The 27,466-nt window shown below is 37.6% G+C and overlaps 1 protein-coding gene across 5 annotated transcripts in view; it reads right to left on the bottom strand.

The window, feature by feature from the left end:
- The window catches only part of PHKB (phosphorylase kinase regulatory subunit beta), a 238,194-nt gene that overhangs the window by 163,551 nt on the left and 47,177 nt on the right, over positions 1-27,466 (bottom strand). For all 5 annotated transcript variants that reach the window (XM_054452899.2, XM_054452903.2, XM_054452901.2 and 2 more), the window contains 2 exons: positions 20,195-20,302; positions 16,368-16,448 (listed from right to left, as the gene is read on the bottom strand). In XM_054452899.2, the coding sequence (XP_054308874.2) occupies positions 16,368-16,448; positions 20,195-20,302 (189 nt within the window). The remainder of the gene's footprint in view (positions 1-16,367; positions 16,449-20,194; positions 20,303-27,466) is intronic.

Below are 27,466 nucleotides of genomic sequence, written 5' to 3'. Positions count from 1 at the left end.
CTCCACAGCAGCAGGAATGGTTGTGTGACCAAGTTCTGGCCAATGAGATAACACAGATGTCATGGGATCAAGCTTCTAGAAACTTAAAAAATATGTATGTTTTTTATGCTGGGTGTGGTGGCTCACGCCTGTAATCCCAGCACTTTGGGAAGCCAAGGTGGGCGGATCACGAGGTCAGGAGATTGAGACCATCCTGGCCAACAAGGTGAAACCCTGTCTCTACTAAAATACAAAAAGTTAGCCAGATGTGGTAGCACGTGCCTGTAGTCCCACCTACTCTGGAGGCTGAGGCAGGGGAATTGCTTGAACCCAGAAGGCGGAGATTGCAGTGAGCCAATATCACACCATTGTACTCTAGCCTGGCAACAGAGCAAGACTCTGTCTCCAAAAAAAAAAAAAAAAAGAATTATTTTTTAAAGATTTTTGTAGCAATGAGTTCTTGCTTTATTGCCAAGGCTGGTCTCAAATTTGTGGCTTCAAGTGACCCTCCCACCTCAGCCTCCCAAAGAGTTGGGATTAGAGACGTGAGCCACTGCACCTGGCCTAGAAACTTCTTTAAAGCCTCTTCTTTTTTGATTCTTACAAACAAGTGTAGACATGATACCTAGAGGAATACCACCTATATTATGATTATTGGATAAATGTCTCATGCCAAATACAGCAGAGGGATAGAAAAGGAATCCATATCCTTGATGACTGTTAAAGCCTACGAAAACACTTCCAATCCCCAGAGTTTTTGGTGTATAAAATAAATCCTGGCCAGGCATGGTTGCTCAAGCCTGTAATCCCAGCATTTGGGAGGCTGAGGTGGGTGGATCATGAGATCAAGAGTTCAAGATCACCTTGGCCAAGATGGTGAAACCCCGTCTCTACTAAAAACACAAAAATTACCCGTTGCAGTGGCAGGTGCCTGTAATCCCAGTTACTTGGGAGGCTGAGGCAGAAGAATCACTTGAACCTGGGCGGCAGAGGTTGCAGTGAACTGAGATCGCGCCACTGCACTCCAGCCTGGGAGACAGAGTGAGACTCCGTCAAAAGAAAAAAAAAAGAAAAAATCCTTTATTTATTGAAACCACTGTTCGATGGGTTTTCTTTTATTTGTAACCAAGTGAAACTTTACATGATACCTTATCCATGACTCATTTACATTCTCATTCTCCATGTTTCCAAAAGAATACACACAAAAAAAAATATTGAGCCTGGTTTAAAATTTGAATTTTTCATACTAACCTCATCAACTTTCATAAAATTATACCAATCCCATAAAATTTATCGAGGAGCTTTTCCTATTTTATAAGGCAGGAGTTATATCTTCCTTTAAGCTTTGATAAAATGTGCCTATTAACTAGCTAGAGGGCTATTCTCTTTTTGGAGAAGATGAAGAGAAAAAGGAAGATTTCTGAAAAATGATTTACTTTCTTCAAAGGCTGCTGATTATGCATTCCTAGGAAGGTGAAATTGGTTCTCAAGAGAGCAAGGGGCAAAAGAAATCTTAGCTATTACAATAAGGTCTGGCCCTTCAAAGCTCAATTCTATCCAACAAAATCTTACTCTTTAGTATTTAATTTCTCACATTAGGGAGAATTTAAATTAAATAGTTTTCCCTTCCTTGGAGGCAACAAAAATAACAACAATAAAAAGCTTAAGAACTGTTATAAGTCTATTTCATTATTCTATTTCTTTCTAAGTCACTTACAGTAACTATTTCTTTGCTAGGGCTGCCATATAAAATACCATAGTCCGGGTGGCTTAAGTAACAGAAATTTCTCTTTCCACAGTTCTGACAGTGGGAAGTCTAAGACCAAGGTGTTGGCAGGTCTGGTTTCTCCTGAGGCCTTGCTCTTTGGCTAGCAGAAGGCCATCCTCCTGCTGCTTTGTCCTCATGTGGCCTTTCCTTTGTGCACACACACCCCTGGTATCCCTTTCTACATCAAAATTTACTTCCCTCATGAGGACACCAGTCAGACTGGATTAGGTTTCACCCAAGGGCCTCATTTTAATTTACCTCTTTAAAGACCCTACCTTTAAAACACTATGTTTATATCTCCAAATAGTCACATTCTGAGGTAGCAGGGGCTAGAGCTCCAATGTATGAATTTTGAGGGGACATAATTCAACCCAAAACAGTAAATTATGGTGTTTCTAGAACACATTCCATTTGGAAAGTTTTAAAATTTATTGCCGTGCACTTTCTTATAGCAGATTCCTGTTTTCTCTTTTAATCTCTACTTATTTACAGTTATGTTCTCCTTTTCATTGTGAATATTGTTTCTCTGTTTAACTCTTCCTTATTTGCTTGGTAAATTTTTTAAGAGGTCAGTTTATATTGTTAATCTTTTTTAAAAAATAAAGCTGTTGGTTTTGAGAGTCTCTATCTTACCTTTATATTTGATACCATTATTCCTGTATTTATCTTTATTATTTTCTTCCTTCTACTTGCTTTGTGTTTACTAAGGCATACTTTTCCTAACATTTAAAATCTAATATTTAACTTATCACTTTTTCATCATAACTCTTTTCTACTATCTGCATGTGATATAGTTTGGATGTGTGTCCCCTCTAATCTCATGTTGAATTGTAATTCCCAGTGTTGGAGTTGGGGCCTGGTTAGAGGCAAGTAACTCACGGAGGCAGATTTCTTATAAATGGTTTAGCACCATCCCCTTAGTGCTTTCCTCGAGATAGTGGGTGAGTTCTTATGAGATCTGGTGGTTTAAGAGTGTGGCACCTCCCTCCCCACTCTCTCTTGCTCCTGCTCTGGCCATGTGACTTGCCTTCTCCTGTTTTGTCTTCTGCCTTGATGAAAAGCTCCCTGAGGCCTCTCAGAAGCTGAGCTGATGCCAGTGCTATGCTTATGGAGCCTGCAGACCTGTGAGCCAATTAAACCTTTTTTCTTTACAAATCACCCAGTCTCAGGTATTTCTTTATAGCAACGCAAGAACGGCCTAATACAACATTCAAGGCTAAAAACTGCTCACCAATAACACTTCCGCTATACGCTACAAGTATTGATATGATGTGTTTTCATTTTTGTTCCATGGTATTTCTCAATTTCTATTTTCATTTTTTCTTGAAAAACCATACAATAAAAGCTATTTTTTTTTTCTTTTTGCTTTTTTGTTTAAGAGATGGAATCTTGCTCTGTCACTCGGGCTAGAGTTCAGTGGTGTCCTGATAGTTCACTACAGCCTTGAAGTCTTGACGATGGGGGCTGGTTGGGAGAGAAACCAGCTATATGATTAGAGGATTGAAACTTTCAGTCCCAACTCTCAACCTCCAGGAAGGGGACAGGAACTGAAGGTTGAGCTTATCAGCAACGGTGAATAATTTTTTTTTTTTTTTTTTTTTGGAAGACTCTCACTCTGTTGCCCAGGCTGGAGTGCAATGGCATGATCTCGGCTGACTGCAAACTCTGCCTCTCGGATTCAAGCAATTCTCCCTGCCTCAGCCTCGCGAGCAGCTGGGATTACAGGTGCCCGCCACCATGCCCAGATAATTTTTGCATTTTTAGTAGAGACAGGGTTTCACCATGTTGGCCAGGCTGGTCTTGAACTCCTGACCTCAGATATCCATCCCCCTTGGCCTCCCAAAGTGCTGGGATTATAGGCGTGAGCCACCGCACCCAGATGGCCTAGTCATTTTTTTTTTTTAACCCAATTTTGAGGCCCTGGTTAGAGGCTGGATAGTTCTTCTTGAGTAGCAGATCTATACCCCAACCACTTCCCGGATTAGCTCTCACACTGGACCATTATGTATCTACCCTAACTGCCCCAGGGCCAGCTATCCTACAAAGTGAGAAAACCCCTATACAGGAGCCACAAAAAGTACTCAAATTAGCTAATCCACAGGGAGCCCAAGAAACCTAGCTAACCCTCCCCTCCTCATCATGCTTTTATAAACTGTTCCCTACTCTTGAAGCTTGCTGTTCACCTGGCCTCTGGTACAACTCCCTGTGTGGCCCTACATGGGGGCTTTCTCTCACTCACAGCTATAAATAACAAACAGAGTGCATTTCATCTAAAGATGAATAATGAAGAGTTGGGCATTTCACTTAAGATGAACAAAGATTTGTGCTTTTCATCATTGCGTTGTTTTCGGCTAGCAAAAAAAATCCTTAAAGCTCATAAAACACACGTTGGTGGGGCAGATTAATGGACTAATGCCGTAAGGTCATTTAGGGACCCAAGTTCCTTCCATCTCTTGTTCCCTAGGAGTTTTTTTAGGCAGGGGAGAAAAGAGTTATTTTTATGTATTTTGTACAAGATGTGTTTTGTTCAATTCAGATTCACAGTCATCATCTCTTCAAATAGTGCTTTTCCCCAATTCTCTCCATTTTGAAATAGATTTACCTTATTTCATATATTTTTTCCTATTTATACATCTGTTAACACTGATAGAAAGTAGTTATCTTTTTAATGCTCTGGCATTATTGAAGAAAAAGCCACCCCTTTCCTAAAATAGTGATCATTTGTGGGTAAAAACTCCAGACATATTAAAATCAAAGAATAAATCTTTTCTCAGCTAAACTGTACCTGCCTCCTGCTCAAAGTATTAAAATAGTTTGTCCTTGGGGAATTCTCCCTCTCCTGCAGGTGACAAGTGAACCATATGCAATACTAAAGAACTTTCATCCAAAGATTTCAAGATTTTAGGGAAAAAATGGATAATTTATGTCATTATAATAAAAATTCTACTGAAAAATCACAAACTTTGCCTGATTCAGAATACTAAAGCCAACTAAAAAGTAATAGCCACTTTTCAATACCACTAGATAACAAATAATATAACTTGATTTAAAAATTCCCATAAAAGAATTTTTAAAAAAATTTTAAAAGATTTTTAAAAATCTTAAGTGAGTCAAGTAGAACTTTCATGATACAGTAAAAAGAAAAATATTAAAGTGTTCCCTTTTAAGACTTCCCAGTCAGGCAACATGGGGATACTGAATGAAGGAATTTCAGAACTGGAAAAAATATCCTCAAAGAATGTTATTAGCAGATCAAACAAATGAATACTAAGGTTAGCCCCTAATCTTATTATCAGTAGCTTCATTCCCATGGTGGCTGAGAATATGTGGTCAATAGTAACTGATTCAAAATACACAGATACTGCAAAGAAATGACTAAGGAACAATAAAAAAAATAGATAACTTAAGAAATAGATAACTCAGGAAAAACGAAGAAATATCTCGGAAATGCAGAAACATCTCAGTGACTACATCTCACAGTGCTCATCCAGAACAAATACAGAATAAATTAATCTAACATTTCATAATGAAGTATACTTTGAAGGGCCAAGTTAAAAGATAAATTTCAGTTATTCATAATGACAAGCTTTAATAAACATGAAAACTTTAAATTTATTCAATTAACGGCCATATTACCTAACAAAAACTTCCTGATTCCTGTCCATTTGCATTATGAAAATTTAGTTCAGTATATTGTAAGTGACAGGTAAAGAAAGCAAACAACCACATGCAGTAAATGAGGTAGCCATTGGCTACATGTGAATACTGAGCAGTTGCCACACAGCTGAGCAAAAATGACATGAACTTTCAGCGTAAAACATATTCCAGATTTTGAAGATTTAGCAAAAACTAAAGAATGTGCACTATTTCCTTGACAATCTTTTATACTTATTATATGTTGAAACATTATTATACTGCATTAAATAAAATGTTATTAAAAATAATTTCGGCCAGGCACCATGGCTCACGCCTGTAATCTCAGCACTTTGGGAGGCCGAGGTGGGCAGATCACGAGCTCAGGAGATCGAGACCATCCTGGCTAACACGGTAAAACTCCATCTCTACTAAAAATACAAAAAATTAGCCAGGCCTGGTGGCGGGTGCCTGTAGTCCCAGCTACTCAGGAGGCTGAGGCAGGAGAATGGTGTGAACCTGGGAGGCAGAGCTTGCAGTGAGCCGAGATCTCGCAACTGCACTCCAGTCTGGGCGACAGAGCAAGACTCCACCTCAAAAAAAAATAATAATTTCATCTTCTCTTGGGCCAGGTGTGGTGGCTCATGCGTGTAATCCCAGCACTTTGGGAGGCTGAGGCAGGCAGATGGCTTGAGCTCAGGAGTTTAAGACAAGCCTAGGCAACATAGTGAAACCCCATCTCTACCAAAAAAAAAATACAGAAATTAGCCAACCCCGCTAGCACGCACTTGTACTCCCAGCTACTTGAGAGGCTGAGGCACGAGAATCGACTTGAGCCCAGCAGGCAGGGGTTGCAGTGAGCCGGTATCAAGCCACTGCACTCCCACCTGGGTGACACAGCAAGACCCTGTCTCAAAAAAAAAAATTATAATAATGATTTCATCTTTTCTTTAATGTGGCTACTAGATATTACACTCATAGTCCACATTATATTTCTATTAAACAGCACAACTATAAGAAGCTGGAAAAGAAATACAGACTTTCCCAGCTTTCTAGTTCAACTGGAGATGGCCTTATAACAGCACAGTCCAATAAGGCATGAGCGGAGGACTGCTACAGACTTTGGATAAGTCTAATAAAAATGGCTACTTCTGATGAAAAGTAGCTAATACTCTTCTTTTATTAACTTTCTTGTTAGCATTTTTTAGAGCAGCCATTTTGAGGTCATAAAGAAAAGGAAAACTAACCAACTAACCAGTTAGCTATCTCCAGGCTTCTCATTAGGTGAGAAAGACAAGCACCTTTTCATTTAAGCCACTGTAGTCATTCCGAACAGACATGTGATGAGTTAATCTAACATTTCATAATGAAGTATAATTTAGAAGGGCCAGTTTGAAAAATGAATTTCAGTCATTCATATGATAACCTTTATTAAATATGTTAACTTTGAACTTTATTCAGTAAGCCATGTATCCAACAAAAATTACAAAAACATTTCTACATAAATACTTGAGAGTTTAACTTTAGTTCAAAAAAATCAAAGACACTAATTCAGACATAAGTATAAATTCACTGCCCAATTGTAAAATCAATGGAGTGACAGAAATCTCAAAGTAATAGCTGAATTCTAAGAACTTCATAAAAATACTGTGCAAAAATGGGTACAAATATCCGGCAGCAAATAGATGATGACAGCATTACTTTTACAATAGAAACATACTGCAGTAAGCCTAAATGTACTAGCAAAGGCCTGGCATACAACAGGGGTTCACTAAATATTTTGAGAATAAATGAACCAGAGGGATTTGGTTGTGTATTTCTTTTCTTTTCTTTTTCTTGAGACAGAGTCTCACTCTGTCACCCAGGCTAGAGTGCAGTGGCACGATCTCGGCTCACTGCAATCTCCACCTCTCAGCTTCAAGCGATTCTCCTGCCTCAGTCTCCTGAGTAGCTGGGATTACAGGCACGCACCACCACTCCCGGGTAATTTTTGTATTTTTAGTAGATACAGGGTTTCACTATGTTGGCCAGTCTGGTCTCGAACTCCTGACCTCAGGTGATCCACCAGCCTCAGCCTCAGCCTCTCAAAGTGCTGGGATTACAGGCGTGAGCCACCCCGCCCAGCCTGGTTGTATATTTCTGACACATGTTACAGAATGTCAGGCAGCCATTAAAAGTGTTGTATATAGATGTTTAAATGTAGCAAAATGTATGCAGCATATTAAAGTTTTTTTTTTTAAGGCAGTTAAAAAATACATTAGGACTCCAGGGTTAATTGATCTTATAAAATGACTGAACTGCAGGATAAAAGGGTTTTCTTTGGCAGTAGGGGAGGGTACAAATATAAAGTTACATAAACAATAATTACTAAAAAACAAATGGAATCCAAATCACGGAATAGCAGAGGAAAGGTCTCAGGAAATCCAATTGTTCACACAAGCAGTAAGAATATTGACAAAAATCATCAAATTTTTTCAGAACTCTGGAAATTAAACAAGAGCATACAACGATCCGAGCATTAAATCAAGAAAAATGGCTGAAATCTCAGTAAGTAGAGTGAGCTTTGGGGTATGTGAAATTGCTCTATTCTCAACCCTTCTCCCCAACTCTGTAGTAGGTTTATATATCAACAGCCACAAAATCATAGTACACATGAAAAACCAGCAGACTAGCAACAACATGAAGGAGGAACAGAACAGCTTTAGAACTCCCCCGAACCACCATCTTAGTAAACTGTTACTATTTGAATGTCTGACAGCTCCTTGAACACAGGCATTCAGAGCTTTTCTTTAAATGACCTCAGAGCTCACACAGATGCAAGTGGCCTTTCTTCTAGGCATATAAAGGAAATAATCAGTTGCAACCGTTTAACACTGCACCTGCCTAAAACAAATTTTCTTAAAACTGGGGGATGAAGTGTCCACGGGGGCCACTGAAAATCTCCAACATATTCCTGGAAAGTCAGAAAGCTATGCACACACATAGGTGTGGGCCTATAGTAAGTAAAGACCTGAGATAATACTCCCACACCTCTGGCTGAAATGGATGCTCTACAAAAGCAGGAAGTGAAAGCTCAAGTAGAATTGGGCACTTCCTATGAGAGCTTTCAAGTTACGCCTAACACACACAGTGAGAACCTCTGCAAAGGCGAGGAGACTGATTCGTTCAAAGCATTTAAGTAAATTTCAATCATTAACTGACCAGTAAGCTAACTCAGCAAAGACCTCAATGGCCACCTATGACAAAGAATACATAATTCACAGAAAATTTTCAGGAAAGATGCTAAACAAACAGGCAACTCCACAAATATAAACATCAACACCACCACACTTTGAAGTAGGGAGACTTGATTTCTGGAATTAATATATTATTCTAAATGTCCAGTTTTAACGAAGAAAGATGACACATGCAAAGAAACAAGAAATTGTGGTCTGTATACCTGAAAAATGAAATTAATAGACACTGTCCCTGATAAAGTCCAAACACTGGACTTACTAGACAAAGACTTTAAATCAAATATTCTAAATATGTTCAAAGGGCTGAAGGAAATCATGTACAAAGAACAAAAGGAACTCCTGAGAAAGATGTCACACCAAATAGACAAAATCAATAGAGATAGAAATTACCAAAAAAAAAAAAAAAAAAAAAAAATTGAGTTGAAAAGGGCAATAATGTGAATACCCATGTTCAATAATGTACAGAGATCATACAAGGATGTTTTCCCACCATCATGGAATGAAATTATAAATCAGTAACAGAAAGAAATTTAAAAATTCACAAATATGTGAAAATTAAAAACTGTACTATTAAATAAACAATGGGTCAAAGAAAAACTCACAAGAGAAATCAAAAAACACATTGAGATGAACGAATAAAAAACCACAGAATATCAAAACTAATGGCATGCAGATAAGTAGAGGGAAATTTATAATTGAAAATGCGTCTATTTTAAAAAGAAGAATGATCTCAAGTCAGTAATTTAATCTTTCAGCACAAGAAACTAGAAAAAATAAAAGAAAAATGAACCTAAACCAACCAGAAGGAAAAAAATAATAGACTAAAAAAATAAATAAAATAGAGAAGAGAAAAATAATTTTAAAAATAAATAAAACCAAAAATTGATTTTTTGAAAAGGCTTAACAAAAATCAAACCTTTAGCTAGGCTGACCAAGAAAAAAAGGGATAAGACTCAAACTAGTAAAGGAAGGATGAAATAAGGGACATTAACATCAATCTTAGGGAAATAAAGAGGACTTAAATAGGATACTATGAACTAATATGTGCCAACAAATTAGATAATTAGATAATCTAGATTAAATAGACAAATTCCTGGAGAAACACAAACTACTAAAACTGACTGAGGAAGAAATAGAAAATCTGAAGAGAAATGGTGATCAAAAACATTTCCATAAAGAAAATCCCAGACCCAGCAAGCTTTACTGATAAAATCTACCAAACATTTCAAAAATTAATACCAATCCTTCAAAAAATAGAAGAGGAAACATTTCCTAACCCATCCTAGGAGTCCATTATTGGCCCTGGTACCAACACCAGACAAAGGTATCTCATCCACATATATAAACCAACAAAACACAGAATAGATATATGGCAATATCCATCATGACTATTAATGTAAAAATACTCAACAAAGTATCAGCAAATGAATGCAGTGACATTTAAAAAGGATTATACATCATGACCAAGTAGGATTTATTCCAGATATTTTAGGTAGGTTCAAAATAAGAAAATCAATAGATGAAGTAGTATATATTAATTAAATAAAAAACAAAAATCACATAATCATCTCAACAGATATAGAAAAAAATATTAAAAATCTAACAACTTTTCATGGTGAAAGCACTCAAGAAAGAAGGAATAGAAGGAAACTTTCTCAATCTGATGAAGGGCATCTCCAAAAAAACCCACAGGTAACATTTTTCTTTTCTTTTCTTTTCTTTTCTGAGACGTAGTTTTGCTCTTGTTTCCCAGGCTGGAGTGCAATGGCATGATCTCAGCTTACCACAACCTCTGCCTCCCGGGTTCAAGCAATTCTCCTGTCTCAGCCTCTCCAGTAGCTGGGATTATAGGTGTACGCCACCATGCCAAGCTAATTTTTGTATTTTTAGTAGAGACAGGGTTTCATCACATTGGTCAGGCTAGTCTTGAACTCCTGACCTCATATGATCCACCTGCCTCGGCTTCCCAAAGTGCTGGGATTACAGGGGTGAGCCACCACACCCAGCCCACAGGTAACATTTAATGGTGAAAGATTAAAAGGTTTCGCCCTAAAATCAGGAACAAGACAAGGATGTCCACGCGCAGCCCTTATTTTCAAGATTGTATTGGAGCATCTATCCAGGGAAATTAGTTAAGAAAAAGATTTAAAAGCCATCCATATTGGATATGAAGAAGTAAACTATTACTATATGCAAATGACATAATATTCTACATAGAAAACCTAAAGAATTCATAAAAACGATTAAAGCTTAAACACGAGTTCAAGATTGCAGAACACAAGATCAATTTATAAAAATCAAATGAATTTCTATATGATAGCAATGAACATTCTGATAATAAAATTAAGAAGCTCAATTTAACCTAGTATACAAAATAAAATATGCAGAAAGAATTTAAAAGAATGAAAGAATAATGTATTAAAAACTACAAAACCACATTAGAAGAAATTTTAAAAGACCTACGACACCTAAAGCACAAGCAACAACAACAAAAAATTAGATAAATGGGACTTAATCAAAATAAATAAAAAGCTTTGAGCTTCAAATGATATCAAGAAAATGAAAACACAACCCATTCTCTGTTTTCCCCACAATAATATGGACGGCATGATGTTACAGACTAATCTCTTTTTTCATTTTTATATTCTCACTGTTTGGCCCATTACAGAAACTCAATAAATGTTTATCAGATAGTTGTATAATCCATGCAAGGATGCATGAACAAATAGAAACAACTAAACATGAATAAACCTGTAAGCCTTAGGCCTCTTTGGCTGCCTTTGAAGCTTGAATATGATGTTGCCACATGACATATATGTCACTCATATCTGTACAGGTTAAACAGAGATCTAACACTCACTGTCAGCATAGAAAATGAACTCTTGAGTCGGACTACTTGGTTTAAATCCAAGCCCTGCCACGTACTACATGTGCGACCTTGATAAGCCACTTAGTGGCTCTCTGCATTATTTTGGTCATTTGTAAAATGAAGATAGTAACTGTACCTACCTGATAGAGTTGCTGTAAGGATTAAATAAGTTTTTATATATGCAAAGCACTTTGAACAGTGACAGCACATAAGTTCTATATAATGTTAGTCATTATTACTATTGCTACATATAATTTTAGAAACAAGTACAGTGTTATCTTTCTATTTTTAGAGGAAAAACCATCCATAAATAGTTTTGAGCAACTTACTTATTTCTCTGTGTAAACTGATGACAAGCAGGAGCTAAGAATACCTTATAATGCCTCTAAGATTACTTATAGAAAAGATTTATTCCAACTTTTGAGATAGAAACCCCTCAAGTTCAGCCTGATAACCATCTCATAGCAAAAGGTAGAATCTAGGACACAAAGTTTCCATACAATAAATAAAAGCCAGAAAAAAAATTTAATATTTTAAAGAGAAAACATGTACACAACAACTTAGTAAACAGTAATAGAAAATAATAGAATAAAATACCTATCTTTAAAATAAAAGTCTTAGTACACAAGGAAAAAAAAATCTCACCTTAAAAAATCTCTCTAACGAAGTTCAACTAAAAACTACTGGCTCCCGATCATACATAACTCCTAGTATCTAAGCCCTTGTGTAAATCCGGCCTACACTGAATAGGGATGACTTGTGTAATAAATAGGATACTGTATAAATGTGACTTCTGAGGCTAGGTCATAAAAAGTACTGTATTTTTTATCTTGTTTTCTTGGATCACTTGCTCTGGAGGAAACCACCTGCTATGTCATGAGGACACTCAAAGCAGCTCAGTTGGAAAGGTCTCTTGCTAATAACAGCTGGGGAGAAACTGAGGCTTCCTGCCAACAGCCATATGACTGAGCCATCTCAGAAGTGGGTCTTCCAGTCTCAGTAAACTCTTCAGATGAGTGCAGAGCCAGCTGACATCTTAAGTGCAGCGTCATAAGAGACTCCAAGCCAGCACCACCCAACTTAGCTGCTCCCATATTTCCTGACCCATGGGCTGTGAAATAATAAATGTTTAATCTTTTAAACTAAGTTCTGAGGTAGTTTGTTACACAGCAAAAGATGACTAATACAATAAGAGAGAAATTCCATGTGTCATCCAATCTGAAACATGACATACTTGAAAAGAGCTGCTAGGTCATATGGTAGAAAACATCTTTGCAAAAAAAAGTAAATGACACATGAGTTCATAAAGGGGACTTTCACAGGTCTTATGTTGAACAAGCACCTACAGTTTTGTGCACAATTTTTATTATAAGGCTTGCAACCTAAATGTGCTTTTAACAACTTCGATAAGAGACATAAAAAAGAATCTCAAACACAAAACAAAATTTCACTGTTATACAAATTTGAGGGGGTACTTTGACTTTAAATGAAGTAAGTTTCTCTGGACCCACTTCTAAATGATTTCTTTCTTATTTCTATGAATCTACTTTTAGAATATTTATTAATGGAGAATGTCATGAAATGAGACACGGAACGCCACGTAGCAGTTCATTACTTTGCCCCCCTCCAACAGATGTAAATAAGTCTCTATCAGAAGGACTGATTTAGGTAAATTTATATTTAGGTCTAAGTTTAACATATATGATGAGTTTCTCTCTAGATAAAGAAAGCAAACGGCAGTACAAGGGCAGAACTACAGAACTTTGTCTTTTTCAAAGTTTTTATTTTTAATAAAAAATGAGTATGACCAATGTACACAGCAAGACTATTATAGACACTAGGAAATACTGATACCAAGGAAACATGGTACGCCTGTGTAGGCAATGAAAGATGTTAGAAAATTAGCATACATTACTGTGCCTGCCCTTAGGAAATACATTCTGCAGTAAAGTTCATCACCACAAACATGGCCACTTAGTAGGTTCACTGCCCCTTTGTAAAGGTGCACATGACCCTTAAGACCATGGCCCTCTCCCAAAGGAACTACAGTATAGATACAAATTTTATAAAAACAATAGAACCAGTAAAGATATAATGAGCTGCAAAAGAAAGGCTTATCAAAAACCCCAAAGTCCAGACAATGCAGTACCTATATTCCATTATGTATGTATGTATATGTGTGTGTGTATATGTGTGTGTGCACATATGTATATCTCCAAACTCTGAATTCTTCACTCCTAAGAAAAAGAAGCGTTATGGCAAATTTTAAATTTTATAGTAAATAGAGAAGGAAATAAACGGTAATCCCACTGACATCCTGGGTCCTTAGATTGTCTTAACATGTGAGTGTAACTAGGAACTGAAGATGTGGTAGGGTTATGAACTAGCCAAACCAGAACCTAAGATACAGTTAAAAAAGAAAAGGTTTCCAAGTCATACCACTTTTCAAAGAATTGAATCCTCTGAGATCTTTAGATAAAAAGAATTTCATTAACTGATTCTATGCAGGTCCATTTACTGCCTCTCCATATGATCCAACACATTATATAGAATCTCAAGGAAAAAGATGGTGAGCAGAAATGACATGTTTTATTACTCTAGGATTTTTAAGTGTACATATTGAAGGCTATTGATAATTAGTTACATAAAAACTTCACATATAGTAAATAAAAACCATAAGGCCAAGAAAAACCACAAATAAGAAATTTTTTTTAAAAAAGCAGTTTAAGAAGGTAAGGAAATATCCAAAAATTTTAAAGCTTATATAAGCCATATAAAACCAAATGGAATGGCTAAAGTAAATATAATATTCATGAAAAATGGCAGTTGACAAATAAAAATACAAAATGAATTATGACATATATTGAGAAAGCAAAAAGTAAAATTTTTACAATTAAAAATAAATTACTGAACAAGGCCAGGTGCGGTGGCTGTCAGATGTAATCCCAGTACTTTAGGAGACTGAGGTGGGCTAATTGCTTGAGCCCAGGAGTTCGAGAACAGCCTGGGCAACACGGTAAACCCATCTCTACAAAAAATACAAAAGAAATTAGCCGGGCATAGTGGTGTGCATCTGCAGTCCCAGCTACTGAGGAGTCTGAGGTGGGAGAATCACCTGAGCCCAGGAAGTTGAGGCTGCAATGAGCTGAAACGGCGTTACTGCACTCCAGCCTGGGCAGACAGAGTGATACACTGTCTCAAAAAAAAAAAAAAAAAAAAAAATTACTGAACAAAACAAAGCCACTTGTAAGCAATATTAGTTGCCACTAATTGTAAACGGTTATCATAAGATGTTCCACAGGGATCTAGGATATTTCTCCCAGTGCTTTGGAGATGTTATGGGTGGAAAAAAATGAGAAGCTAAGTGGGCTGGTTCTGGAAGGCCTCCTCTCCTCAGTCAGAGTCATGCCTCTTTTATTTGTTTTATATTTTGGCATGCTCTTTAAGATTGGTCTAAAACAGGAGTTTCCCAGCTCCTCTCCCTTCTTTGTTTTATATTTTAGCATGCTCCTTAAAATTGGACTAAAACAGGAGTTTCCCAGCTCCTCCCTGACCCCAAATGCTTGAATAATCCCACTTCACAATATTATAAACACTAACAACTATTTGGATGAAATGAAACCATAGAATTCTTTGACAAATCAAATAGAAGTAACCATACTGGGTATTATTAATTTCTTACGACCATAATTTCTTCTTCATTATTTATCTTCACTTCTAAATAGAATTTATTTATTGTATGAGACTATAAACTCACACACCATAAGTGTGTATAAGAATATAAACTACTAGAGGGCAGGGCTACATGCACCTATTTTGTAGTACCCTCAGTACGGTCCAGTGACAATTTTGGTGTTAAGTGTCTGATGTAATTGTTCTCCCTTGCATGGATCACAGGAGAGGAATAGCAACAAACATAAATAGTACATCTACCCTTTCACAGAGTTCTCACTGCATGTACCAAATAATAAAAGCTTTTTTGCTCCCACTGTGGCACATTTCAAAGTACATCAGCGCATGTGCCTGTGTGTTTGTTCAAGCAATAATGCCTGTGAAAGAAATGCTTCTCATCTTTGGGATATGAATTCCTTACAATTTTCCTAATAAGAATAAGTACATGGTATTTGTCTTTTGAAAAACATGAAGAACCCTACTGAGATCCTACAAATAAAAATAATATAACAGGATAAAAGTTTCTCTTTACTTTTCAAAGGGTGAGTTACGAAATGCAACGATGTAAAACAAAAAAAAGAGGCCGGGCATGGTGGCTCACGCCTGTAATCCCAGCACTTTGGGAGACCGAGGTGGGCAGATCACAAGGTCAGGAGATCGAAACTGCCTTGGCCAACGTGGTGAAACCGCGTCTCTACTAAAATACAAAAAATTAGCCAGGTGGTGTGGTGCGTGCCTGTAATCCCAGATACTTTGGAGGCTGAGGCAGGGGAATCACTTGAACCTGGGAGGCGGAGGTTGCAGTGGGCTGAGATCATACCACTGCACTCCAGCCCCGTGACAGAGCAAGACTCCGTCTCAAAAAAAAAAAAAAAAGACAATAATTGAGAAAATCTGCAAATGTTATTTTTGCTTTCATTGTTACTAAAATTTTTTAAAAGTTACATGTTTTTTTTTAGATTACCTGAAATAGAGTCTTCACGGGAGTAAAGTTTTACAACCTGTTACACATTGTGTTCATTTTAAAAGTGCAATGCATTGAAGATACAAAGACTTTTTCATTCAACAACCAACATCTACTATCTGATTATATAAATGTAACAGGAATACATTTTTCATAAACTAAAAATAAGTTGTGAAAACCAAAAAAAAAAAAAATAGATATTTTCAGAGGTGAAATTTAGTAGTAGAAAATTTGGGGAAATCATACCTCATCAGTGTTGTAGATAATCTGGAGTCCTGAGGAAATCATTTCCACAAGGTAAAGGAGATAGAGTGACACTGCATTTATCTGCAACAAACAGAAACATTAAAAGGTTAAAGGAAACAACCAAAACAAGTTATAAAATTAATTAATTAAGGCTAAAATTACAAGTCATTTGCTCTAATAGTGTCATAAAACTATTTCCTTTCCTACTGTGAAATAAAGGTATTGTGAATTTAGTTCATAATAAAAATCCCAGCTTTGCATGTAAAATTCTAAATTCTCAAATTCATTGTAATGGATAACACTGGATTAGGGAAACGGCTTCAAATAAAACTGTTAACAACTGTTTCTACATCACTTGTTTTCTTTACATGGCAAAAAGAACTTTGAAAAAAATAGGAATATATCATTTGTTTTTTAAGATTTATTTTCAAGCTTTGGGTCTAAAGTACTTCTACTCTACTTTGGAATAGTTTTGCCCCACAGGCAGTATGAAATGCCAATCCATCTCAAATACATGGAAATGAAAAAAGATATTTGGTAATCAAGACACTATGATGATGCCAGTACCCCATAAACAATAGGCAGTGCATCTTGAAAACAGTCTTATATTCAACGAATACAGAATTTCTGTAAACAACTGCAGGAACATATTAATGTTAATGGTACAACATAATTTAAAACATGTTTATGAACAAATTAGTTTTATGAACAAAGGAGGTATTATTTTAGTGTATTAAAAATAGATATTTTATGATCTAAACAAAAAAATACTAATATCACTTTAACAAAAAAGGATATTCACAGAATCCTGAATGGGATGTGTGAATTGTCTCAGGTAAAGAAGCAGGAAACGTACGTGCCACAACAGGCACAACCCTTGTGTGGTTCATTTTAGGTGTCAATTTGACTGGATAAAGGGATACCTAGAAAGCTGGCAAAGCATTATTTCTGGGTACATCTGTGAGGATGTTTCCGGAGGAAGCTGGGATGTGAGTTGGCTGGCTGAGTGGGGAAGAGCTGTTCTCAAGGTCGGCAGGTGCCACCCAATTGACTGGGGGCCACCCAGATGGAACAAAAAGGCAGAGGAAGGGTGAATTCTTGCTCTCATACACTCTTCTTCTCCTGCCTTTGGACATCAGAACTCCAGGTTATCCAGCTTTAGGCTCCAGGGCTTCCATCAGTGGCTCACTGGGCTTTTGGGCCTTCATCCTCCAACAGAGAGTTACGCCACTGGCTTGTATGGTTCTGAGGCTTTCAGATGTGGACTAAGCCACATTAGTGGCATCCTTGCTTTTGCAGCTTGCAGATGGCCTCTCATGGTACTTCTCAGCCTCCATAATTGTATGGGTCAATTCCTCTAACCTCTCCTTCCCTCCCTTCCTCTCTCTCTCTGTCCCTCTCTCCTCTCCTCATCCTATTAGTTCTGTCCCTTTGGAGAATCCTGACCAATACACCTTGAAAACACAATGCTAAATTTAAAACGCCAGTCACAAAAAGATCATTTATTGTATATGAAATGCCAAGAGTAGGCAAATCCACAGGGACAGAAAGACTGGTTGCTGCCTAGAGCTGGGGGGCTTTGGAGAATATAGGGAATACAAAGTTTCTTTTTGCAGCCTAATGGGTATAATGTTTCTTTCTGGGGTGATGACAATGTTCTAAAATTTATAGTGATAAAATGGTTGAGAAATTCTGAATATACTAAAAACCATCAAATTATATACTTTAAATAGGTGAATTACATGTTATGTGAATTATATCTCAATAAAACTGTTATTAAATAAATTTTTTAAAAGGCAGTGAAAAACTTTCAGCCAGGAAACTGTAAGCCTGAGTTAAAAACAAAGAGAAAGCAAGACGTAATTTTGTTCCCATAGAATTCTAACATAGATTATTTCCCTCTGACAGCCCCAGTGGCTATGTCTCCGATGACTCTCCTCCAGCCCAACTAAGTAATAGATGGAAAACTGGGGCAGAAAATTATTGGTGCCCTGGAGGCTTTGGGCAGAGGAGCCCAGGGCCTGGCACTGCTGGTGGCCCTCTCAGGAACCAGGCTGATTCTGGGTGTCTCCTGACTTCCTGGCACTCAAGAGTCCACTGGATATCAGGGTCTTTTCAAGGTCCAAGTGGGCCACACAGGAAGATGCAGTATTCTGGTTTTAGGTTTTTTAGACTTACACTAACATTTTAGTGACTCTTCTTAAAACATGGTTGCATGGTGAGAAGGGTTTCATCCCACTGCCAGGCTCCCCTAGATGTTCTCTTACATTGACACTAGCCTGTCAAAAATGACTTCAAAGAAATTTCATTCCTATGGGCAGCCTATTACAGGGAACACCTATAAGAGCTCTCTGCTCTGACTTGTGGGATGCTTCTGTAAGAAAATGTCAGTACATGGCAAGTTGTAAAGGGACTGCCACATAACAGGTCGACCAAAATTTATTTAAGGCCAACTGTGTGCCAGGCACTGAGCTGAATCTGGGATACAAAGATAAATAAGCTATTACCTTCTGAAAACCCTACTTCTGATAGCAAACACATTTATCAAACGAAAAGGCACATAAAATCTGATTAAAGGTTAAGGTCGAGAAACTACATATTCATATAACACTAACTCTCCAAGGAGCTGTTTACAAATAAGTACAAGAGTTTTTCTTGCATATAAATGAGAGCACCACACTTTCTGTGTTTAGAGAAGACATACTAAAGTAAGACATTTCAGATCTCTAAAGTGAGAGGGACTATAAAAAGGAGATACTCTTAATTTAGTAAGGAATATATGAATAGTAAGTATTCTGTCCCAAAGACAGAGAACCAAATGATGAGCAGAAAATCGATTAAACATAAATAGAATATATTTGTATCCCAGAAACAACAGACTGTCCAGCTAAAAAACAATACACCGATGTGAGAGGGGAATAAAATGAAAAAATATATATAAAACCTCCAGTGTGTTCTAAGCATAGGTATAAAATTTAATATATTGTATAAGACAAAATTTATGGACTTCAGAAATACCTTTTGGAATTACATTTCAGTGGCATGTTTTTAGCTTTACTGAAGGATGATACATTAAGAAATGAACTGCTGTGTAACAAAACTGATTTGCTATTACACCACTGTGAACTGTCTTTTTTCCCCTAGTTCCTAAATGTTGAAATTCTTCTAAATTTGATAACATGTAAAAACTTTTGTCACTGAAAGAACTGTAGGCTTCCTTCTTTTGCACATAAATAATTTTATAATCTATCCATTTACCCTTTTTGCTTGAAGACCAAGAATTCACTCAGATTTCATGTTCAATTGCCGCAATTAACTCAGCCCTGGTGGCTGCCATTTCACTTTCTTCTCTGTTTCAGGGTTGATTCTCTACTTCTATTTTAAACAATTTATAGAATCTAATTTGGAAATTATTTTTAAACAGCCTCAAATCTTCTATGACAGGGCTCCCCCACCCCTGGGCCACAGACTGCTATGGGTCCACGTCCTGTTTGGAATGGGGCCTCACAGCAGGAGGTGAGCAGCAGTGAGCAAGCATTACGCCTGAGCTCTGCCTCCTCTCAAATCAGCAGTGGCATTAGATTCTCAGAGGAGTGCAAACCCTATTGTGAGCCGCACATGCGAGGGATCCAGGTTGTGCTCTCCTTATGAGAATCTAATGCCTGATGATCTGAGATGGAACAGTTTCATCCCAAAACCATCCAGCCCCTACCCCATCCGTGGAAAATTTGTTTTCCACAAAACTAGTCCCTGGTGCCAAAAAGGTTGGGGATCACTGTTCTATGCTATAGAATATAAGGAGAATAAAATTTATAATCTCTTTTTACCTGAAGATGACCATATTCCTCATAGGAGAGCAACTCATCTCCTGTATGCACATTGAAAACAGAGTGAAGACATGTTGTTGGGCGTGGATCCTGCTTAAACTGCTGGACCTAGAATGAAATATAAAATTAAACAACATTAGTAATTCATAAACTTATCCAAGACTATAGATTAAAAGCTATTTTTCATGAAACTTTTTAATGAACAAAGCTAAGGCAGAGGACCGAACAAAGCAGAAATGTTACCTTTTCTCAAGAAAAAATACAAAAAGTTCATAACTACTAACTTGATAGAGTTAACGTGATTCTCAATTGATATTTCACATGCACAGCAACTCAGGTATAGTATGGAGCAGGTTAATGTAGTAGCAATGGCTTTTGCAATGTTTTGCATCTTATTTTGTTTTAGAGTAAAATTCTGCTTTACATTGTGAGACAGGATTTCAGTGATTGTATTCCACTGCACTGTTATTTGGAAATGCCTACATGACACTCATAATGAAAAAGGACCACAGGCCAATTCTAGTTCAGTAAGTGTTCAAACTTCAAATACAATTTCTTTCTCTAAGGGTCGCAAATTTTAATGTATGCTACTGTTAACATGCTTTCATTTCCCCTTCCATATATATTGTACTCTCATTACTAAGGCACCAACTCTAAGAGAATATAGGCCACACCATTATTTATTAGCTAGACATAAAATTTTACCATTTTAGAATAAGTAAATACCTAAATAATCCAACAGAAAAACTCTGGGGACCAAAAAATCCACCCATTTCTTTAGGGCCTGTTCAATTCAACATGGCAAACATTTACTGATGCCAATTACGTGACAAGTACTGTGCTAATTCCTGGAAGTCTGAGATAAGTAAGAACAAAAAAAATGAAATGAAAGATATATAGCTCTAGGTAAATGCAATAATTTACTTCTCTTTTAGAGAGAAATAAGTGACGATAATACCTAAGTGGTTGCAATCTTGCCTTGTTTCAATTCACTACGAAACTATATAGAACCATCTTTTCTTCTCCATCTTTAAAAATTCTTCTTCTCCTTAAAATACTATCTTAAAAAAGTCTTTTTATACTTTTTGAACCCTCACCAAAATTCCTTCCTCTGGACTCCCACATCAATGTAGTTGTCACTCAATTATTTTTCCTGTTTTATACTTTTACTAGTTGTGTGTATCTCCCTGTGAAATTATATAATACACATTTGGTCTACCTTCCTAGTTCTGGGCACATGGCTCCAAGAACCCTTCAAATTTCCTGAGCAACAGGGGCAAAAAGAATGTCTTTTGTTCATATAAGTCCCTTTCAACCATACCTGAGTTTTTGCTAATAATGTGACTCTTGATAGGTCCCTAGATAGCTTCAAGACGGGGGACTGATTGACAGAGGAACCAACCAAGTGATCAGAGGGTTGGAACTTTCAGCTCCTCACTCCCACTCCTTACTTCAGGGGACATGTGGAAAGGAAAAGCTGGCGATTGAGTCAATCACCAATAGCCAGTGATTTAATCAATCATGCCTACATAACATGGTTGCTATAAAAACCCTAGATGATGATGTCTGGAGGGCTTCTGGGTCAGTGAACACATCTGCATGCCAAGAGGATAATCCACCCCAGATACCACGGGGACAGATGATCCTGTGCTCAGGACCTTCTGCACCTTCTACCACTTCATCTGGTGTTTGTTTATATCCTTTAAAACAAACTGGTAATAGTAAGTAAAGTGTCTCCCAAGTTCTGTGAGCTATTATAACAAAGTATTGACACCAAGGAATTATTGTAGCCAAGTCAGAGAGAATTGTGGGTAGCCTGGGGATCTACTACTTACTATTGGTGTCTGAAGCTGGGGGTAGTCTTATGGGACTGAGTCTGAACCTATAAGATCTGTTTTAACTCCAGGTCGTTACTGGAAGAATTACAACAAACTGTATATACCCAGTTGGTGTCTCAAATTCGAGAACTGCTTGGTATGGAAAATCCATACATTTGGTGTCAGAAGTGTTGTGAGTGGAGAAACAGTATTGCTGTAGAGTCCCAGTATCTTATAAGCTTCTAGAAACTATGCTGTCCAACATGGTAGCCACTAGCTACATGTGACTAATTAAATTAAATTACAATTAATTATATTAAATTAAATAAAAAATTAAGCTCTTCAGTCACAATGGCCACATTTCATGAAATCAATAGCCACATGTCACTAGTGGGTACTGTATTGCTCAAGAGTAACATGGAACATTTGTATGCTCATAAAAAGTTCTATTGGGCAATATCGTTCTAGAGGGAGGTTACATCTTTCACGTCTCCAAGTGCCCTACACAAACAAATACAGCCCTCCTTATGATTAAAGAACCTAATCAGCAAAATAAAAGTCTGAACCTATCAGTATGTAATCAGGACCTAGAGAATGGGTACAGTTAGGAATGTAAGTTCTCTATTGATAAAGTGAGAAAGCCATCTGGTGTTAATTCAGAGAAGATGACTATCCCTTCTCAATATCTGAAACTGCGGGCAGTAATCTGAACCTACACAAATAGAAATCAATGTGGTCACTCTTTTTGCACTATTATCTTGAAGTCCTGAATATTATTCTGAGCTCCTATATAAAAAATAGGTAAAATAGAAGCAAAACACATTTTAACCACTTGATACAGATCTAAAAGGATAAGGTTTTATCAGTTTAATAAAGTGCCTCCTGCAGTTGACAAGGTGGTGCTTGTCATTTGTCTTCAAGACATGCAAGAACCCAGCAGGACAATTTATATTCAATCACTATGTCAGGGGAAAAGCAACTACTAAATGATTAAAGTTGCTCAAATGGGAGATTACATAAGTAAATTTTGAGTTTTAAAGCCATTAAAAGACAAGTAATTTAAAATTTCAGAAAAAAATAAGGTCCAAAGTATAAGCTTTGAAGATTAATGGGGCATGCTGTATGTCAATTACAAACAAAAAGTTCTCTTGAAAGCAGTCAAAAACAAGAGGATGCTAATTAGTATTTTATATGATTCTGGTATCTGGCAAGTAAAAATAAAGATAATAATTAAAGCAAAAGTTTCTAGACTAAAATAAATCTAGAATAATGCCTCTTCCACTTGTATTTTGCTTAGATTTTTCCTGAAAACTTTTATTATTGTGAATAAACAGTTTATCATTTGGGAAGAGGTAATTGAGTGTTTTGTCATCCATTTCTAACTTATAGCCTTAAAACATGCATTTAGAGAAAAAAATCTTCTCATACGGGAATCCTGGAAAAATAAATTTTATAAAAGTTAATGATTTCTCATTAATTAGAAACTAGCATTTAAAAAAATTTTTCAGTAGATAGATACAGCAACATTTATAGCCTATTATAAAGCAAATGTCTGCCCTCCAAACTAATTGCAGATTGAATCAACTCTGAAAAACTCTGAATGCCTCTCTGTAAGCAGAATTATAAAAGACAGTAAATAAGAGAATAGGTATCTGCACACTGAGAGATAAAACATAGCTGACACTAATAAGCAGGCATTAAGATAAGTGTCCAGACAATAAAACCCAGAAAACAGACTGCTCTAAATTCTTTAAATAAATCAAGAATAAGTCTTTGTATTCACTCAAATTCATAATCAACTTAAAATATCTCTTTTAGCTAGTATTTTTAGAAAATACATCAGGAAGCATGTTTTATGATGAGAAATCAATAGAAGTGGAGAAAGGAGACTTTCTAGGTCATGATTTTACTTCAAAAGACAACATGAGGCTAGAGGTCAAACAGTGAATGAACACTACAAATGAGCTTTGCTTTAGTTTCAAGGGAAGACCAACACAGAAATATTTCACATTTTAAGATACGTTTATATTTCCTCTTGCAACAGTATTGTAAAGGAAACAGCCAAGACTGGAGGAAAAGAATGGCAAGCAGCAATAAGATGTGAAGGTATGGTGAGAGGCTTTGAGCTGGGTGCATGCTTCAATCTCCCTGAGTCAGTCCCTCACACTCATATGCACTAGAATAATATACTCCTTACAATTCATATTTACATTAATGGTATATATCATAGCTACATAGGAAAGAAATGACAATCCCTTGTAATTTAAAGAATGTAAGATAGCTTAACTGGGCCAGACATGGTGGCTCATGCCTGTAATCCTAGCACTTTGGGAGGCCGAGGTGGAAGGATTCCTTGAGCCCAGGAGTTCGAGACCAGCTTCGGCAATATAGTGAGACCCTGTCTCTATTTTTAAAATTAAAAAACAAAAACAACCTTAGGTCACACTCAAACTGTATCAAAAGAAAACATATTACAATTGTGATGACTGGTTAATAAGGTTGAGTAAGAAATGCCATTATAAAGTCAAAACGCCTTTGTAAAGTCAAATCTCAGTAGAAAAGGCCACTAACAATTGGCTAATGGCCAGGTGCTAATGGTCTACATCATAGCTACATAGGAAAAAAAATGATAATCCTTTATAATTTAAGGAATTTAAAATAGCTTAAGTTGGCCGGGCATGGTGGCTCACGCCTGTAACCCTTGCACTTTGGGAGGCTTAGGTGGAAGGACTGCTTGAGCCCAGGAGTTCAAGACCAGCTTGGGGAAACATGGAGAAACCCTGTCTCTACAAAAAATACAAAAATTAGCTGGGTGTGTTGGTGCACGCCTGTAGCCCCAGCTACTTGGGAGGCTGAGGTGGGAGGGTTGATTGAGACTGGGAGGTCAAGGCTGCAGTGAGCTGTGATTACACCACTGCATTCCAGTCTGGGTGACCCAGAGAGACCCTGTCTCAAAAAACCAGCCAAAGAACAATAAAAAAACCAACTGGCTAACTGTGCCACAAGGAAAAAACCTTAATCCAAGCTTGTCAACCCGCAGAGCATGACAGCTTTGAAGGCAGTCAAGCACAAACTCGTAAACTTTCTTAAAACATTATGAGATTTGTTTTGCAATTTTTTTTTCTTTTTTTAGCTCATCAGCTACGGTTGGTGTTAGTGTATTTTATGTGTGGCTCAAGACAATTCTTCTCCTTCCCATATGGCCCAGGGAAGCCAAAAGATTGGAAACCCCTGCCTTAAACTAATACATTATTAGACGTCCTTCTGATAATTCTACTTTGTCGGCTTGTTTGGCAAACCCATGAAAGTCATGAGTTTGATTTTCACAATGTGCCCTAGAGAGAAAAGTTGAATTCATAAAGACATTATGGATTGATACAAATGAAATAAACAATAACATCTCACACTTAGGAAAAAATTAACTTTAATCACAATTATTTCAACATAACATATGACATACTAGTTTAATTCCAGTATGTCAATCTGTGACATACTACTTTATTTCAAGCATCTGAAAAACCTTTGCAATATTGATTTGTACAGTCAAATCTCAGCAGACAAATTAAAGGTTTTTCATATGTCTCTATTATCAGCTTATGAATAAATATACTTTTTCTCTATAACATTTTCTTGTTGCCATATTCTGGTAGCAGAAGATTAATGATTTTTTTTATTTTGACTTGAATTACAGGCCTGAAGAAGATGATTTGTTATCACTCTTTTTATTATTTTTTTCTTTCTTTTCTTTTTCTTTTTTTTTTTTTTTTTTGAGGTGGAGTCTCACTCTGTTGCCCAGGCTGGTCTCGAACTCCTGACCTCATTACCTGCCTGCCTCAGCCTCCCAAAGTGTTGGGATTACAGGCGTGAGCCACCATGCCCAGCTTATTATTTTCTCTTTCTTTTTTTTTTTTTTTTTTGAGACAGAGTTTCCCCTCTGTTGCCCATGCTGGGAAGCAATGGAGTGATCTCAGCTCACTGCAACCTCTCCCTCCCAGGTTCAAGTGATTCTTGTGCCTCAGCCTACTGAGCAGCTGGGACTATGGGTGCGCACCACCAAATCTGGCTAATTTTTGTATTTTTGGTAGAGACGGAGTTTCACCATGTTGGCCAGGCTGCTCTCGAATTCCTGGCCTCAAGCGATCCACCCGTCTCAGCCTCTCAAAGTGCTGCGATTTTAGGCATGAGCCACCGTGCCTGGCCTATTATTTTCAAGTGCAAATTAAAACAATATGTTTGTATGATAAAAAATATACAAAATATTAAGTGATCAAAACTGCCTGCAAAGTTACTTGCGTGCATCTCTGCTAAAATACAGAAGTTGGAAATGCATCTGAAACACAGGGTCTAGAAGGGAAAGAGAATACTACTAATGATAACGACACAAATATTTACTGTATGTTCACCTGGTACCAGCCCTTGTGCTATGTGCTCTTTCTCATCCAAGTACTGACCAGGACTGACCCTACTTAGCTTCTGGGATCAGACGAGATAGGGCATTCAGGGTGGTATGGGGGCAGACTCCATGTTCTCTATACATTCTCTGCCCTTCCCCACCCCCACCCATTCTGACTTCCGTGGCCGCCTTCCTCCTGTATCAACCAACACCTTTTCTGGGGTCTGATGAGTGTGTGGGCATTGGGCACCTTAATCCGGCATTTGGTTCATCCCGCAGAGCCAGATCTGCTTACCAGAAGCGGCCCACTAGGCACTCACATTCCACACCCGGCTCCACACGCCAGCAAGCCGGCCTTCTTACCCAACTGAAGTGTGAGAGTAGGTGGAGATCCTTTGGGTCCTAAACCCTCCAATCATTCACTTTACAGATGAAACCATGTGGGGTGGGTTCTGGAAGAGTGCCAGCCATCCTGAGGGACACCTTGGAGGGAACTAGCCACCAGATGGTTCCATCAGTCTTTCGCCCCTATACCCAGGTTGGATGACCGATTGATTTACACGTCAGGACTGCTAGGAACTTCCACTAGTTTCCTCCGGCTTTGCCCTGACCAGGCACAGTTCACCATCTTTCAGGTCCTAACACGTGCCCTGGTGCTCCACCTCTGGGGCACCGCCCTGGGTGAGATGGGCCAGTGGTGCGCCCTCAGGGGACTGGAGAGGCCTCGGGATCCCACCTCAGCCAGTGAGTGCGCCGGCCTTCACCTTCACTGCGCCAAGGCGGCTTTCTTGCAAAACACTGACTCACACACATGTGTTATTTCTTAATCCTTACAAAACCTAATAAGGGCAGTATTACTGGTATCCATATTTAACAGATGAAAAAAACGGAGGCACATGGAAATTAAATAATTTGTCCAACATCACACAGCTGGAAACAGACTAGAAACCAGTACATTCATTTATGCAGATTGTCCCGAAAAGAGTTAATATAGTAGGCCTGAGACTGCTAACCACAGAAAGAACTGTTTCTAAGGTTGCCCCTTGGCTGATATGTGGACAC

The sequence above is a fragment of the Pongo pygmaeus genome, chromosome 18 (assembly GCF_028885625.2).
Source record: "Pongo pygmaeus isolate AG05252 chromosome 18, NHGRI_mPonPyg2-v2.0_pri, whole genome shotgun sequence".
Classification (NCBI taxonomy): Eukaryota; Metazoa; Chordata; class Mammalia; order Primates; family Hominidae; genus Pongo; species Pongo pygmaeus.
The sequence above is the reverse complement of the archived record's forward strand: the minus strand, read 5'-3'. Positions and strand labels throughout refer to the sequence as shown.